This window comes from Enoplosus armatus, chromosome 9 (genome assembly GCF_043641665.1).
Source record: "Enoplosus armatus isolate fEnoArm2 chromosome 9, fEnoArm2.hap1, whole genome shotgun sequence".
Classification (NCBI taxonomy): Eukaryota; Metazoa; Chordata; class Actinopteri; order Centrarchiformes; family Enoplosidae; genus Enoplosus; species Enoplosus armatus.
In genome coordinates this window covers 11,221,799-11,237,754 of record NC_092188.1, presented here as the reverse complement: position 1 = coordinate 11,237,754, position 15,956 = coordinate 11,221,799, and the positions used below count along the sequence as shown (strand labels likewise).

The window sequence follows — 15,956 nt, the reverse complement described above, 5'->3', positions numbered from 1 at the left end:
TAAATCAAATTGTCCACTTATATTTAAAGATTGATAATCTGATTTTATGAGTTATGTTATGTTATTGACGTAGCATCAAGAGGAAAACAAAAAGTGACCATCTCTTTTGATGTCTTTAAATGCTTTTGGAGATAATCAAGGAAATATGGGAAAATGTCAGTGGGTTAATAAGCTTGATTAAATGCATCATTGCCCGGCTGCTGGGAAGCCGTTGTTTGGTCTAAATCCAAGTTTAATTGGCATTTCCTCTCCTCTCCAAACCAAATTAACAAAGGAAAAAAAACAAATGAAATTCAATTAAAATGCTTCAAACATGGTGCAAATTTGAGAATTTGGAGAGTGTGTCCCTTCAGGCTTGAGAAAATAGAGCACTCAGAGTTAATACATCTATTGCTAACATCCAAGGCTAAAATTCAAGTTTGTTTTTTTTCTGTCAAATAGTTTTTGAGAAAACAACTTTGTTTCAGATCTGCACCAGGTTTGGTTGCTATGGCAACAGTGTTATGCACAGCGCAGGAATGATGGAGGCAAGTGCTGCAGTTATGTGTTGTGTTCTGTGTCAGGCAAAGTTGAATGACGCGCTTGAGGTTTGACGCCCACATTTGCAGACAGAACCAGTGGGCCAGTTATGTTTTATTTTTTTATTTTTTTATTGATATATCTTTTACTATTGACTGACTTTATTGTCTGAACACAGATGGTATTTCTTTTTAGGTATCACGATGCCCAGGACGTGACCAGTAACTTCCTGGGAGCCATGTGGCTTATCTCCATTACTTTCTTGTCCATCGGCTATGGAGACATGGTTCCTCACACTTACTGTGGCAAAGGAGTCTGTCTGCTCACAGGAATCATGGTCAGTACACTCCCCCCCCCCCGGCCCCCCGGCCCCCGTTCTGTCCTTGCCTTGTTCAAAGGTCAGCAGATTAGAGAGCATGCTGTCATTTGCGAGAGAAACTCTGCCATTTGTGTAATTTGGGCAATCCTCCCTGAATTAGCCTGCATCTGTGCTTCTGTGTGTTTTGGGTGTGGAGGCGTGCAAACAAGAGCATGTCAGTGGTTTGTGCATGTATGTGTGTGTGTCTGTGTCTATGTGTGTTATTCCCTTGTCTGTCCTCATTGCATAATGAAGGTCCCACCTTTCAGTGTGCCATGTCCTCCCACTCTCTCTCTCTCTCTCTCTCTCTCTCTCTCTCTCTCTCTCTCTCGCTCTCTCGCTCTTTCATTTTCTTTCTGTACCATTATCTACCTCTCTCATGTTCTGTCTCTCTCTTTCTATTTATCCCTCTATCTCTCTGTCTCTCTATTTTTTCCTCTCCGTCCGTCCCTCCTTCCCTGAGGCTGTGTGTTTATTTCTATCCACCGTCCATCTGTTAGTATCAGTGTTTAAGCTGCTCCTCTATTTGCTTCACTTCACAGGTGTTCTTCCCTCCTCAAACTATTTCTTCTTTCTCTTCTGTCTGTCTTGCTTGCTTTCTGTCTTTGTCTCAATCACTGTCTGTTTTGTCATACAGACCTTTTTCTTTTTATTTCTATCTTAAGGAATAACCCCAGCATTTTGGAGATTGGTCCAGTTGGTCAACTAATTTGAATGTAGACACTACTCATCCTTTTCCATGCTATCACTTTAACATATGCTGTTCTTAATGATCGGAGGAAATTAGTGACTTTTCAAACCAGAAAATTAGATTTTCTTAATAGCTCTACAGCTAAATGTCAAGTTATCTCAAATTAAATGTGCTAATAAGTATGGTGGCTTTTGCTGATTTTTATAAGGTCAGGAAAGGAAAAATAGGACTCAAAATATGATAATAATATGTTACGTGGGAATACTTTTCTCATAGGACTCATAGGCTGTGTGCCACATGTTTTATGTTGCCAAAAGGGAGAGTACCGTGAGTAATAGAAGACTGTATGCAGCTAAAGAGATGAAAGTCACTGCACAGTGGGTGCTCATCTGCGTTGGGGATAATGCCGTTTTTTTAAACAAATTATGTAATATTACTTTTCTGAGTTACAGACTCGTGTAATGCATTAGGTGCGACATTATCAATGTGTTTCTCAAAATGGCATTTCTACAAAAAGATGAGGAAGCCTGGATGAGACATTTTAAATGTCATTTTTCATCAACTAGATAATGCCATGGTCCTTGTCCTTTTTATGTTTTTAAAACCTGAGGGGAATCACTGTGCATAAGCTTTCACTCATAGAAATAATGCCAGTAGCGCAGTTGAGCTTGTCAAAGTGAATGAAAAGTAAAGGCAATGTGCTCACACAAAAGAAGAGCACCACTTAACATTTTAAAAAGCACCTCTAAACAGTCCTCAGATCAGTCAAGTTACATGGTAAGATCTGATAGTGGGACCAATTAGAAAGCCCTCAACATAACAAAATCAAAAGCCCATAATATTTTCTACAAGGAAGTTACTTCATTTTCTGTGCTTACTATTGCTGTTTTGGAAATTAATGAATGTGCTATTCGATATTGTAGTGTTAGTGTGCAGCACTGGCTGGAATCAGCTACTAGGGTCACATAGATGGCCTGTATTTCTCACTAGCTACTTCCCCAAAACTCCCAAAAACCTGCATGTGTATTCTTTCATCCTCACTGTGTCTGTCCAACCTCTCTGTACTTGCCAGCTCACCTACTTTCTTTACTGTGTAGTCCATTAAATGTGTGAATAAACACAAAGACACACACACACAGACCCCCATTTGCTGGGTGAATCATCCAATCAGTTTTTTAGAGTACAACTCTTACTATCATGTTAACACACACACACACAAAGACTCAAAACAGGGGGTGGATACAGAGCGTCCCAAAGCCCACTGTTACAGACTGCATCCTCCACACAAACACTGACACAGAGCTTGACATACACTCTTTGTATGACTCCTACACACACTCTCCTCTCCTGTCATACACACACACACACACACAAACACACCCTCACTACACTCATGTGTTCAGAGTGGTTTATTTTTGTTGATCATTAGAGAGGGTAGTGAGGATGCAGGTAGAACGGGAAAGGTGAGGCACGTATGGGTGAGGGTGTAGCAGGTTGTGGGAAAACAGAGCGTGGAGGTGAAGCAAAAAGAAGATTTAAGGGGGGGCAGGGGTAAAGGTTCGAGGGCATGATGTGATGTTTTTCTTTGTTGAGATTTATTGTAATTAGTTTCTATAGGAGAAATTCTCGCCATCGTTACTATGACAACACATGAAAGGCAGCCGTGTTGGAATATACCACTGCCCCGAGGCTACCTGGGGGTGTGCCAGGTATTAGTGTGTATGTGTGCGTCTGTGTGTTCATGTGTCGTTGTGGGTGGGTGATGCTAGGGTAGACTGCCACAACATTTTTAAATACAGTGAACAATACATTGTCCTTATATACAGCAAAAAGTGCATGTTGTCTAAATTACAACTCCTATCGGATAATTCAGTTCATGTTTGTCTGTGTGTATTTGCATATTTACGTTGGTATTACTTTAACACCTCCTGTTTAGCATTTATAAGCAGTAGATAAATGTTTAATTAATGGTTTATAACATACTTTAATGTAGTTGTATGCTGATACAAGAGTGAAGCGCATTCATGTATTTGTCAACAACTACAGTATAACTCCACCTGTGGGTATCCATAAGCGGACGCTGGGTTATAAACAGTGATGAATGACAATATAGTAAAACAAAATTGTAATTATATAAAATGTGTCATCACAGGAGAAGTTATGATTGTTGACAAATACTGTACAGAAATAAACACTTACTGTACAAATGTGTTCGTCTTCCATCTACTACAGCTTCTTGATATACTATAGCTCTGGATGGGTTGTCAGGTTAAATAGATGCAGAGTAGCTGCCATTTCAAACCTATTTTGTGCTTTTGTCTGTCCGTAAGTGCTTGTATTGTGCACACTAATTGAGCAAATTAAATTTTTTGTGTTGAACATCTTCCCCTCTTTCCTCTATGTGCTCCTTCTGCCCTGTTTGGGAAACTATTTTCCAACGGGGTTTTTTTGTCTGAAGCTAAAGAGATGCAGTTTTTACCTGGAGTGTGTGGATGTAACACAGAAGCACAGATGGGTGATTCCCCCCTTTTTCCTGACAGCTATGTCGATGGCTGCGCTGTAGTGGAGGGAAGCGAGGGGAAACACCCGGGCGTATGGAACAAATCACAGCAGCACAGCCATCATCAGCCGTGTCACTCTGTGGAGATTGCACAGGGAACCCTGCTGAAATCAAATGGATGCAGGCGTATACACAAACAAACTCTCAGACACACACACACACACACACACACACACACGTACACACACACACACACACATACACGCACTCATTAGCACATGCATGTACATACACACATAGCCTGCTCTGACAAACCAATCAGCACCCCGCTGTTTCTGACCGAGAAGGACAATTTTGAACACACACATGCACACAGTCGGGTAGATGCACATCAAGCTGCACTTGTACGTACTGTACTGTAACAAATTTGTCGAGAGCTCTTTTCCCTAAAGCACATGTATGAATGCTATAAGGGTTTTCCATCGGCTCTCATCATCTTTTATTCATAGTTTTTGAAAAAACATAAATAGAGTGGATGCGTGTATAGACGTGGGCACTAATGCCTGTTTGTGCGTTACATTTTACTGAACCCAGCCAAAGTTATTTTTGGTGAACCTGTCTTAGCGTTCCAGTGTGTGCACAGTGAAGTCTTGGCTATTTCCTACACGCTTCAAAAATGTTGCGTGCTCCCTCACTCTTTCTCTAACTCACTATGTTACATCTCTTTTATTCTCTCTCTCTCTCTCTCTCTCTCCCTTTCGCTCCCACTGTGAGGGGCACAAGCAGGAAGGAAGAGCACTCATACATTTTCATTAAACACTCTTGATCTTAATTCATTACTTATCAGGAGATATGTGACCTCATTAACACTGACGTCTTCTCCATCTTTCTCTCCTCCCATCCTGTGCTCACACCCTCGTCTCCTGCATTCATCCCTCACTCCAACCGCTCCCTCCGTGTATCCTTCCTTCCCCATTTATATTTACTCGTAGCTCTTCACTCTCTTAATCTTTTCTTCCCTTTTCCCTCTTTTCCTCTCGGTGCCTGCCCCTTCAGAGGAACCTGTGAGCACTCAACAGCCCATTGAAAACAGTGTCTAATCTGAAAGTTAATTAAGTCTCTCTTCCTCCCCGTGTTCCTGCTCCTCTTCTCCTCTCAAGCATGTCTTTCTGGTTGAGAGACGGCTGTCACTCTCTCCCAAATGAATTTGCCATATGTCCCGTGTGGGTCGAGCTGGAATACAGACAAATGCAGGGTCTGTGTTTTACACTTCCTGCAGGCCTCAAGCCTCCAATGACAGTAGAAGACTGACACCATGTAATTCAGATTGACAGCATCTAATTAAACAAAATTAGGTGGTGTCAATCTTTGAAGTGTGTTTTTTTTTTTTTTTTTCTATAAGGGGCATATTTTCCGGCGACATATAGAGGCAATATAGAAAGGATCTCACACCAGATGGATTGGAAGTTAAAATAGACTTGGCTTGCCTCTCAACATGAGGAAATGTGGATCTGGAACAGCGCTATCCCTCTTAATCCTCTCCTCTCTCCCATTCACTTCTCCTTCTGTCGTGCGGCTCCCTTCCTCATATTTGTCCTCGCTCCCTTCAATCATCTGGGCTAATTCCGCAGCCAAAAGCCACCGATTTACCAATTCCTCCTCTTTACTGACTGACTCAGTGCTCTGTTTTCTCCTCCTCCTCCTCCCTCCTCCCTCCTCTCTCAGGGTGCTGGCTGTACGGCTCTGGTGGTTGCCGTGGTAGCCAGGAAGCTGGAGCTGACCAAGGCCGAGAAACACGTACACAACTTCATGATGGACACGCAACTCACCAAGAGGGTGTGTAGGCTTGTGTGGTGTCGGTGGTGTGAATGAGTGTGTCTTGCGTAGATGAAGAAAAACTATAATTTTTTAAAGAATTTTCTGGGACTCTAACAGAACTGTAATTTATAAAAGTACAGTTTTTATGTGTCCTCGTCCTTTGGGAGATTTTGCACTGTATTTTCAGATTTCTTTGGGGTGGAAGACAAGGTGGTTGCAAGCCCGGAGAAACGGCTTGTCCGTTCAATGCCCCTCCTTCACCCTCCCCAACTACTACATCACACTAAACACCCTGTACTGTTGTGACAGAGTGCTATGTTATTTGAGTGAGTGAAGGCAATAAAAGGTCATCTCTTTCTCGCCCTCTCTGTTGTGCTCCCTCACTTACCGTTTGTTCCTTTCTTTCCATCTCCGATCTTTTTCCTCCTTCATGGCCACCTCTCCACCCTCTCATCTCCCCTCTCCTCTGACATTTGTCTCTCTTACAGTAAATCCCTTTCTCTCTCTCCTTTCTATCCGTCACCGTCTCTCCTCTCCTCCCTCCTTTGCCCTCTTCTTCCCTTCATCCTTGCCCTCTCCCTGCTTCCTTCCCTTCATCTCTCACTCCCTCCCTCCTCCAGTCCTTTTCAATTTTTCATACAGTTGAAAGACCCAAGTTTTAAAAATAGCTCCCATATCAAATATGTAGGGTACATTATGGCAGCAGGGTATCTGGGTGACTGAACGGGGCAGGGTGATCAATAATTTCGGTGTGGATAAGATATCGACAGAGAAGCCGAATAGACTCTCTATTGGAGCCGGGCTCTCAACTCACCTTCCCGCAGGCTCTGACCAGGTCAACCAGAGTCTGTTTTCACAAGACGTTTAACACCTTGAACCGTGTGTGTGTGTGTGAGAGTTTTTGTATGTAAATTACCTTCCATCTCAAGTTCAGCTAACCATCTAAAGCAGTTGTTCCCAACCTTTTGTGTCTGATGTACCCATTTGAATGGATTTTAAACTGCCATTTAACACTATTAATTATATAAAAGTGGATATTGTTATATTTATGTAATATTTTTATATACAACATAGTGATCTTGGAATTGTTATATTTAGGCTTGAAATATCTCAGCAACTATTGGATGGATTTGTACTGACATTCATGGTCCCCAGAGGATGAATAATAATGACTTTGTTGATCCCCTGACATTTCCTCTCCCTGTTTTGTGCTAATTAGCAAATGTTAGCATGCTTAACTAAGATGGTGAGCACGGTAAACATTATGCCTACTTGACATCAGCATGTTAGCATTCTTATTGCAAGCATGAAAGTATGTTCGCATAGTCATTGTGAGCATATTTGTAAGCATTTAGCTCACATACAGCCTCACAGAGCCGCTAGCATGACTGTCAAGTTTGCAGTCATGCTACTCATACAAATGGAAATTCATATCTGTAACAGTTGGAGTAGGAGAAGCTAATTAGCTAATTTTCTTTAGGTGTTACAGTCAACTCTGGTTGGTTGGAGGCGTGTCCTGTGCAATCATGTTATTTTAGTTGGTTATTGTGACTGTAAATATACTATAGATCAGCCTCACACTAATGTTTATTTTGCTGCTATTTTGTGCCCCCTGGCAACTGTAGTCTCACGTTCCTGACATCTTTAATTTTCAAATGTCAAATATTTTATGTAACTTTTATAAATCATTGCAGTGCCAGTCATTGCATAAATATAGATGAAACTGATGCTGATCATATTTTATATATATCAGCCTCTAGATAGAGAAGACGATCATAACATTCATTTTAAAGTGAATGTTCTCCTCAAGCCAGTAAATCACAGTCTTAACAAAGCCGGTCATCAGGTAAGGGAGGTGCCATACAGCAATTTCATTCAACACAGTACAGCATGCTGCTTGGTGACATTTCCTTCAAAGGGTCTTCGGTTTATGCAGTGGTAATTGTCTCCTGCCCTCTATTACTGAGAGACCAATGATTGAAGCTGTTGTATGCACATTGATTTACATGGCTGGGGCCATTCTCTGCCATATCATCGTAACAAGAGAATACAATCACTCAAGGCTTTATGATGAATAATGCAACGATAGACTCTACATCCTGCCATCATCGTATGTGCACACACACGCACAAATAGACAAAAAAAGCACACACACACTTCCCTTTGCAGGATTACTAAAAATGTCAATTAAATGCCAATCAGTGAAGCTCTTAGCCAGTGGACCGTGTTGCTGGTAATGTCTGTGTTTGATGTTGTTGTCTTTATCTTTACGCGTGTGTTTTGTATAAAAAAAGATTGTTGGGTGTGGTTGTCCACCAGTACCTACATATTACAGAGCTAGAGCCCTAAAACTGCAAGCAAACTAGCTTCTACACCTCACAGTAAAATATACTTTTCCTTAGACATCTGTCTACCACACAGATTGTTATTAGTCCAGACTTGTGTGCTAATGTTTGACTTCCTGACACATACTTCAACATACTTTTGAGTATATGTAGCATTTGAGTGTTCCCTGCTTTCATCCTTAGATCAGATTTTCAGACGCACCCGACAGGACTGAAGTTGAGATCTTGAAATCTTGTGTGGTGCAGAGTGCAGAGGGCCTAATAACCTTATCAGGGAGGATGATGTGCTTTAAAAAACATAATTCTGCACAGAGTTAATTTTCATGCATGTTCAGTGATGTGAAGTGTTCCTCTCCCTTTGATAGGATTAATACGGATGTTAATTAAATAACAGTTAACATAGCCCCCAAGTCGATGTGTGTGTGTGGGGGGGGTGGGGGTGGGGGGGAGGGGTGGGGGCTTGTTGTCTCATGTGTTTAAAAGGCTGGTACTCTGGTGTGCAGCAGTGGACTGTGGCTCCATACTGAAGTATTTCAGAGCACTGCTGAAAAGTCCATCTGGTCAGAACATCGCCCTGAACGTTCACAGAGCGCTCTCGACACTGAAAAAGCAGGATGCGCGGAGCGGTGTCTCGTTCCTTTTGATGGCACTACCATGTCAATTAAATGCCATTCACCGAAGCAATAAACCAATTGACCGTGTGAAAATGGCTAACTGAGTCTGCTTCTAAAGGTCAGTTGAAAATGTTAGGTCTTTCTATAAATTTGCACTCCGAATGTGTTTTCTGCCTCGACTCTGGACCATCGGTTAATTCAGAGCACTTCTAGAAGTCCCTGTGGCATATTCAGAGCTTCGCCCTCTCTGAATATTCAGACTGCACTCTGGGCTCTGGCCAAGGAGGATGTGCTGCATTGCCTTCCAATGTTTACACCACTAGCCAAATGGGAGCAATCTAACCCCCGAAGATTTCTACTAAGCTAGCTTCCACTCCACACAGTAAAATAACTCCCTTTCTGACAGACTTTTAATTCACACGCAAGTCAGATGGATCCTTATTAGTGTGGATGTATTATGACAGAGACAAAAGTTAATTTGACACTCAATGAATGCATTTACACATCTCTCTGATGCTTTTCACTTTTCACCAACTTTCAATGGAGCACCGCCTAGATTCATGAAGGTGCTCTATGGTTTGCTGTGGGTGTCGTCTAGCAAATGACCTCATTCAGGGAGACACAAAACGTATAAAACCTGTGGAAGCCAATTATTATTTTAGTTTTATGAAAGACTCTATGACCCTTCATTGATTTTTTTTTTGAGTTTCTTTCTTGTGGTTGTGTGTATTCATGGATGTGTGACCATGTTTGTGTGTATGTGTGTGTGAGTCTTGTCTCTTCCCTTTGTCACCATGCCTGTGAGGGGAAGGTCAGAGCAGGTAAGGCCACGTGTCGCCATGGCACATGGATGAGATGGGATGTTGTTGCCAAGGCAATTGGCCTGTTTGTTTATGTTTTCTGCTCTCCTAGAAAACACCATTGCATCTCTAGCACCACAGCACATAATTACTAATTACATACATAGGTCATTAATGCTCTCCTGGGTTGAAAGGGTCAGGCGCCTCTGCTTTTCCTTTGCTGTTAGAAAAATGTCTCCATCACTACAAAAGATGAAGGGAAAACAATCCAGGATTTTTAAAATCTTTTTCCAGTATAAGCAACAAACAAAGTGTCAGAGCCCAATTCTTATTTTTTAGTTTCTGATACCAATATCTAAATATTTTAGTTACATGGCTGTTATTATTAATAGTGGTAGTAGTATCGTCTGTAATGACATTTCTAAAATATTTCTATTTGTACTGATTGATTTATTCTCCACAATATGTCATCAACCACCCAACATGCTGAGGTGTGGGAACCCCTTGTCTTAACAGATTTCTCATGTACCTACCATAAGGTGTGCCATGTAGGGGAGCAGCCAGAACAGATCTTTGACCCAAACCAGCCATATGGCCCCATCATGGTTGCCCAAGTACAGGCCATATGGTCCAGGAATGGCTGCCGCTGCTGTCGTTTGGTTTCTTGTGGAGTATTCTTAGCGGTACACGTTGAGTCCTTTTTTTTCTTTAATGGAGTTGCCGTCTTTGCCTCACTTTATACATTATCTCCCAGGAGGAGAGAGACACAAAAATAAAGAGAGTGTTGGGGGGCTGTAAGATACAAACAGTGTGGTATCATCAGCCCCTGTTATTTGCAGGTGGAGCAGTTCCCAGGATTTAAATGAAGAGCGAAGCTTCAGCATCATCTAATTAAATGGCCCGAAGCAGTGTAACAGACTTCCTCTACGGTGCTGGACAGACGTTGGAAGTTTGTGTGAAAACTTCCACATCGAGCCGGCCAGACGGACACAAGATGCCATCATTCATCATATTTCACTCACCCTGCAGTGATTAATCAACTGATAAATAGGATTTGACATATCAATTTACCAATGGGCCTGTAGATACAAAGGATATTAAATGTGCTCTTCAGTAAACTGGCCCGTGATTAAAACTAGAGAAACTGTGTTTTTTCAAACATAATCTAGACAAATTAATTTATCACTGACGTTTGGTTGCAAATATCCTTTCCAACAGTGTAAGCAATTTTAAATTACTATCTGAAAAAATTTAACGTTACCATCAAGATGTTAGCAATGATGTTGGCATTAGTGCTGTGGTCCCAGGATCCTTGCAGCTCTGTCAGTGCCTTTCCCTGCTACATGAATGGGAGTTCTGTAATCCTATTGATACACACTGGGAGATGAGGCTCAGAGGGAGAAACATGGGATAGCAGGGTTTACCTCATACTCCAGCCCTACATTTACATCCAAATCCAATTTGTCATGGCATGTGAACTAAACATAAATATTTGTTTTATTTTGTTGGGTTTATTCACATGAGATTTCTGTACTATATTTGAATGTCTTATCAGTAAACAAGCTGTGTAAAAATAAGCATTGAAACATTTGTAATGCTAACTGTCATTAAGAGTGATTGGTAACATGGCAAGTTAGCTGTATGTACATATTATCTATAATATGTTGGATTAGCTCTTTTTGGTTTGACTTCCTCTGTGTCATTGAAGACACATCTGCAAGGCCCAGGGCCTCCTGCTGTCTTCATCTGTAGCCAATAGTGTGTGTTTGTCTGCATGTGTGTGTGTGTAGGCGTGTATGTGTGTGAGCCGTCCTTGACTGCGGTGGATAGGTGCTGATTAGCCAAGCTGCCGGGGTCTTTTGTGCTCCTCAGACGGGGGTATAATTGTTCTTTGTTCAGTGCTCAGCATCTCTTTGAAGTCTCTCGTTCAATTTATGTCCTTACAGATTCTCTCTCCCTTCTCACTTCTCTATGGTGTCCACCCGCGCTTTTTTTTTTGTGGGTGTCAGACCCCTGGGTTGTAATTACAGAGCTACGTATAGGATACATACAGTATATGAAACATACAGGAGCAGTTATGGATATAAATGAATGTCAGAGAATCCTGATCCTTGTCCGCAGAAATCGATCTGAAGCATACACTGACATTTTGTATTTTATTAAATCACGTTCAGATGGGACAAACTAAAAATAACTGAAAGCCTGTGCCTGACCAGCAACATGGAGATAAATCACCATCTTGCCATTGACTCTGATGGCTATCAGGCTTTCCATATGTGAGCTTCTGTGTCTTTTCTGCAGGGATGAGGATTGTCTTTGACAGCAAGTTTAAGAGCAGCGACTCATGCCACTATTGTTTCTTTCAGTTGCTATCATAATTAAATGGAAGATCACTGGTTTTAATGAACTGCGATGGTGCCCTAGTGAATTACTTCCAACCAGCCAAGATAATGCGGCCCATTCGAGTTAGTCTAAGATATAATGTGGCACATAGACAGGCCGAGAGAAGTATGTGTGAGGGAGAGACTCCTTTTGGTTCTCATTGCCAAATCTCCCTAAGGAGAGAGCTGTTTATGAAAGGCATTGGCAAGCAAGCCGGTGTGTGTAGAGAGAGACAGAGAGAATGAGGGCAGCCTCCAAGAAGAGAACGATGGTTTAGTGTTTTTTTTCTTTGCAGGAGACAATGAAGTATGGAGGGAAAAAGAGAAAGAGAACGGGGCTGGGCAAACCTGTTGCCTGCTTCAGTTGCCAAGGGCTACCTGTTGCTAACAATGTGTGTGTGTGTGTGTGTATGTGTGTTTATTGTCTGAGAGCAGATAAAGAATGCAGCAGCTAACGTGCTAAGGGAAACCTGGCTCATCTACAAACACACCAAGCTGATGAAGAAGATCGACCACTCCAGGGTCCGCAAACACCAGCGGAAGTTCCTGCAGGCCATACATCAGTGAGACCACACCTTACACACACCCACACACACACACACACACACACACTCACACATTCAAAAACACATGCATGCACACAAGCACATGCACACAACAGTGCAGTTGAGCTGCTGAAGCCTTTGAAATCAGCTGTACTTTCTATCCACCCACTGGTTGAATCAACGCTGATAATCAGATAAAGTGCATGAATCCCTACGCACACACACACACACACACACACACACACACAGACACATAAAAATGATTCATCATCTGCTAAAGGGCAGGTTCACTCCAGGCAAATACAGTTGTGGGACTGGATAATCAGTGCATTGTGTACTACTAGAGACACTCTGATCATCATATTATCTGTACTTAGTGTTGTTGATGATACAAATAACACACAGCAGTTTAGTTATATTTGACTAGGGTTGTTGTCTTGTTAAAGGTTGTTTTACTCAAAGATGTTTGTATACCCTCTGTCTAGCTTCCAAATGAAATGTCCCTTTAATGTTGCTCACTCCTTTGATCTCGAACAGTTCAGTCTAGACTTGAGAACATTAGCAAGTGCCTTCAAAAGAGTCGAGAGACCCAAGACTGTTTTAATTGTAACATAGAAAGGCTAATCCTGCAGCGTGTGGACTGTGGACGAGAGGCTGACTCTGTGAACACAGTAACAGGGTCATTTTATTTTATGGGGATATGAGTACTTTTTCTAGTTCAAACCTGTTAGCGTAACCGGGAGACAAGTTGGTCTGGAGGTGCAGCCTCATAAAATCAGTCTGCACTTCATTATAATGGACGACGGCACAGGATTTGTTTTATGAGAACACAGATTGGACCTTTAGTTCACTAATTATTGTATTGTGTTTTGAGAGACAGGTCCTATTTTTAATTGGACTGAAGAAAGATTATTTATGGTATTTTATCTAATTCCATTCCACTTAATTTATTTCCCTCTAGGCCTTATTCCCCTGAAGGTTTCTCAATATTAAAACTACTCAGTTCGTTTACTCCAGAGCTGTGTATTTTCCCCAGCATTACAAAATTACAGTGTTTCAGAGGACATTGTGCTTGCTGCATTTGTACATTCAAATCCAGCAACGCACTGCAGGTAGAAATGAAGCTGAACTAGTCAAGGTGACCGCTCCAGTGTTGTCTTCTGCACCCGCAGAGATTAGCTCTCTGGACCGACCACTGTGTATTTACTCGGTTTCAACTTAGTATGTGTGTGTGTTCAATGTGTGTATGTGTATGTATCTGTTTGCAGATTACGCAGTGTGAAAATGGAGCAGAGGAAACTCAGTGATCAGGCCAACACACTAGTGGACCTCTCAAAGGTGAGACACACACACACACACACACACGCATCTGTGCTCTATATTATGTAGGACATACGCTTCAAAGACACATTACCATTGCACAGGTTAGTAACTCACACCTAACATGCCATTGCCCCCCAAAATATACCACAGCATTCCTCCGTTTCAATGCTGACCTGCCCGTTTCAGTGGCTTTGTGTCTCCTAGCAACCGGAACAAGTGTTAAAACAGGGATGACTGAGTGAGGAGAGAGCGAGGAGGAAATGAGAGGAGGGAGGGGAGTGCTCATGTTTTTCTGTTACCGTGTGGGTGTCTGAGTGAGAATGTGAGTGCACACGTGTGTGAGTGTGTGTGTGTGTGTGTGTGTGTGTGTGTGTGTGTGTGTGTGTGTGTGTGTGTGAAAGAGAGAGAGGGAGACAGAGGAGAGGGAGTCAGATAGAGACCTGAAGAAGAGGGAGGAAAATATCAAGTGAGGGTGTGTGTGTGTTTGTGTCTTTCCAAGGAGCAATGCCTTTAGCACCAAATATTTTGCAATTATGCCATCTCAATGACTCCATCTCAATTGGCCACTTGTGCATTTACCATGGTTACAGAGGCCAGGATGTGCAAGGCAGGGACACTCTGCCGGCTTCCTTTCATTCTCTCTCTCGTCTCTCTTATTCTCTCTTTCTTCACAATGTTATAACGCCCACATAGAGACTTCCCTCCAGCCTCTTCTTCATTCCAGCTTCTACTCCCTCTTGGACATTTTTTTTCCTTTTGCTCAGTGTCTTACTCACTCCTCCCTAGCCTCACGCTCACCCTCTTTCCACTTTTATTTCACTCTCAAACCCATTTGCTGTCTTTTCTTATTCAATCCAAAATAATTTTCTTGAAACAAGTTTAATAAAGCAATCCTCATAATACTCCTGTTTACGTATTTGCAGTCTGTCTCCCTTCTTCAAAGTACTCTGTGTGCACTGAGTCATCTCCCACTGTGTTCTCTTCTCCTCTCCTCTCATAGATGCAGAGTGTCATGTATGAGCTCATGTCAGAGCTCAACGACCGCAGCGAGGACTTGGAGCGTCAGATGCTGTCCCTGGAGCAGCGGGTGGAGCAGCTCACCGCCGGCTTCAACACCCTGCCTGCCCACCTCTCAGCCACCCTCAGCGCCCAGCATGCCGCCCTGGTCCACTTGCTCCGAGAGAGGGATTCGCGGGATGGCAGAGGAGGTGGTGTTGGAGGGGCTGTGGTACCACTGTCCCCAGTGGCCTCTTTAACCACTGCTCCAGCTTCACTTTCTCCAGTCCAGGTCGCTTCTCCAGCATCGACCCCATCCCAGGTTCCTACTTTGGCCTTGGAGTCCCCTCTGTCACCCCCACCACTGAGCCCAGAGGGGAGCCTGGAGGCCAGTAGTCCCAACCTCAACACCTGCACTTCTAGCTGCTGAAGACAGCTCTGAGGACCAGGAGAGGACAAATATGGAAAGAAAACAGGGAGAGAGCAGGGGGAAGGCTGCGCTAGTCCTCTCACTTCAGACTAAAAGAGAGTAACAAGGAGGGAGGAGGAGAGTAATGTGAGGTGATCCTCTGAAACTAACGCTCCACGAGGGAGAGACGAAGACGGGACTATGCGGAGAAATAATAGGATTAAGATGGAGGGCCAGTATGAATGATGAGACATGTTAGGGACTTTGGGGCGCTTTCCCTGACGAGGGAAGGAGAAGAAAAATGGAGACAAAATGGAGACTCTAAAAGGTGTGAGGGGGAGGAAGGATGTCAAGAGGGTGAGAAATGGAGGTAGAGAGGATGAGGAGGGTGAAGGGGAGAGGAGAGGAGGAGAAATAACTTGGAATAATTATATGAACTCAGAGCTCCTAAATGGTATCCACTCCAATTACAGAAAAAGGCCTTTTTATTCTCTCTCTGTCTCTCTCTCTCTCTCTTTCTCTCTCTCTTTCCTCCCCCCCTCTCCCAATCTCTCTCTCCCTTCATCAGGAATTAATGACCATGACTTTTTATCCTTATGATGTATTTTCTATCTGAATGCTAATTGTGTGTTAACGAGCATCCCTTTAACAGAAGGT

The 15,956-nt window shown here is 42.7% G+C and overlaps 1 protein-coding gene across 1 annotated transcript in view; it reads left to right on the top strand.

Annotated features, from left to right (window-relative positions):
• Positions 1-15,320, top strand: part of kcnn3 (potassium intermediate/small conductance calcium-activated channel, subfamily N, member 3) — a 39,963-nt gene extending 24,643 nt beyond the window's left edge. The window contains exons 5-9 of the mRNA XM_070911808.1: positions 715-856; positions 5,794-5,904; positions 12,462-12,589; positions 13,840-13,909; positions 14,895-15,320. Of these exons, the coding sequence (XP_070767909.1) occupies positions 715-856; positions 5,794-5,904; positions 12,462-12,589; positions 13,840-13,909; positions 14,895-15,320 (877 nt within the window). The remainder of the gene's footprint in view (positions 1-714; positions 857-5,793; positions 5,905-12,461; positions 12,590-13,839; positions 13,910-14,894) is intronic.
• The last annotated feature ends 636 nt before the right edge of the window (positions 15,321-15,956 follow it).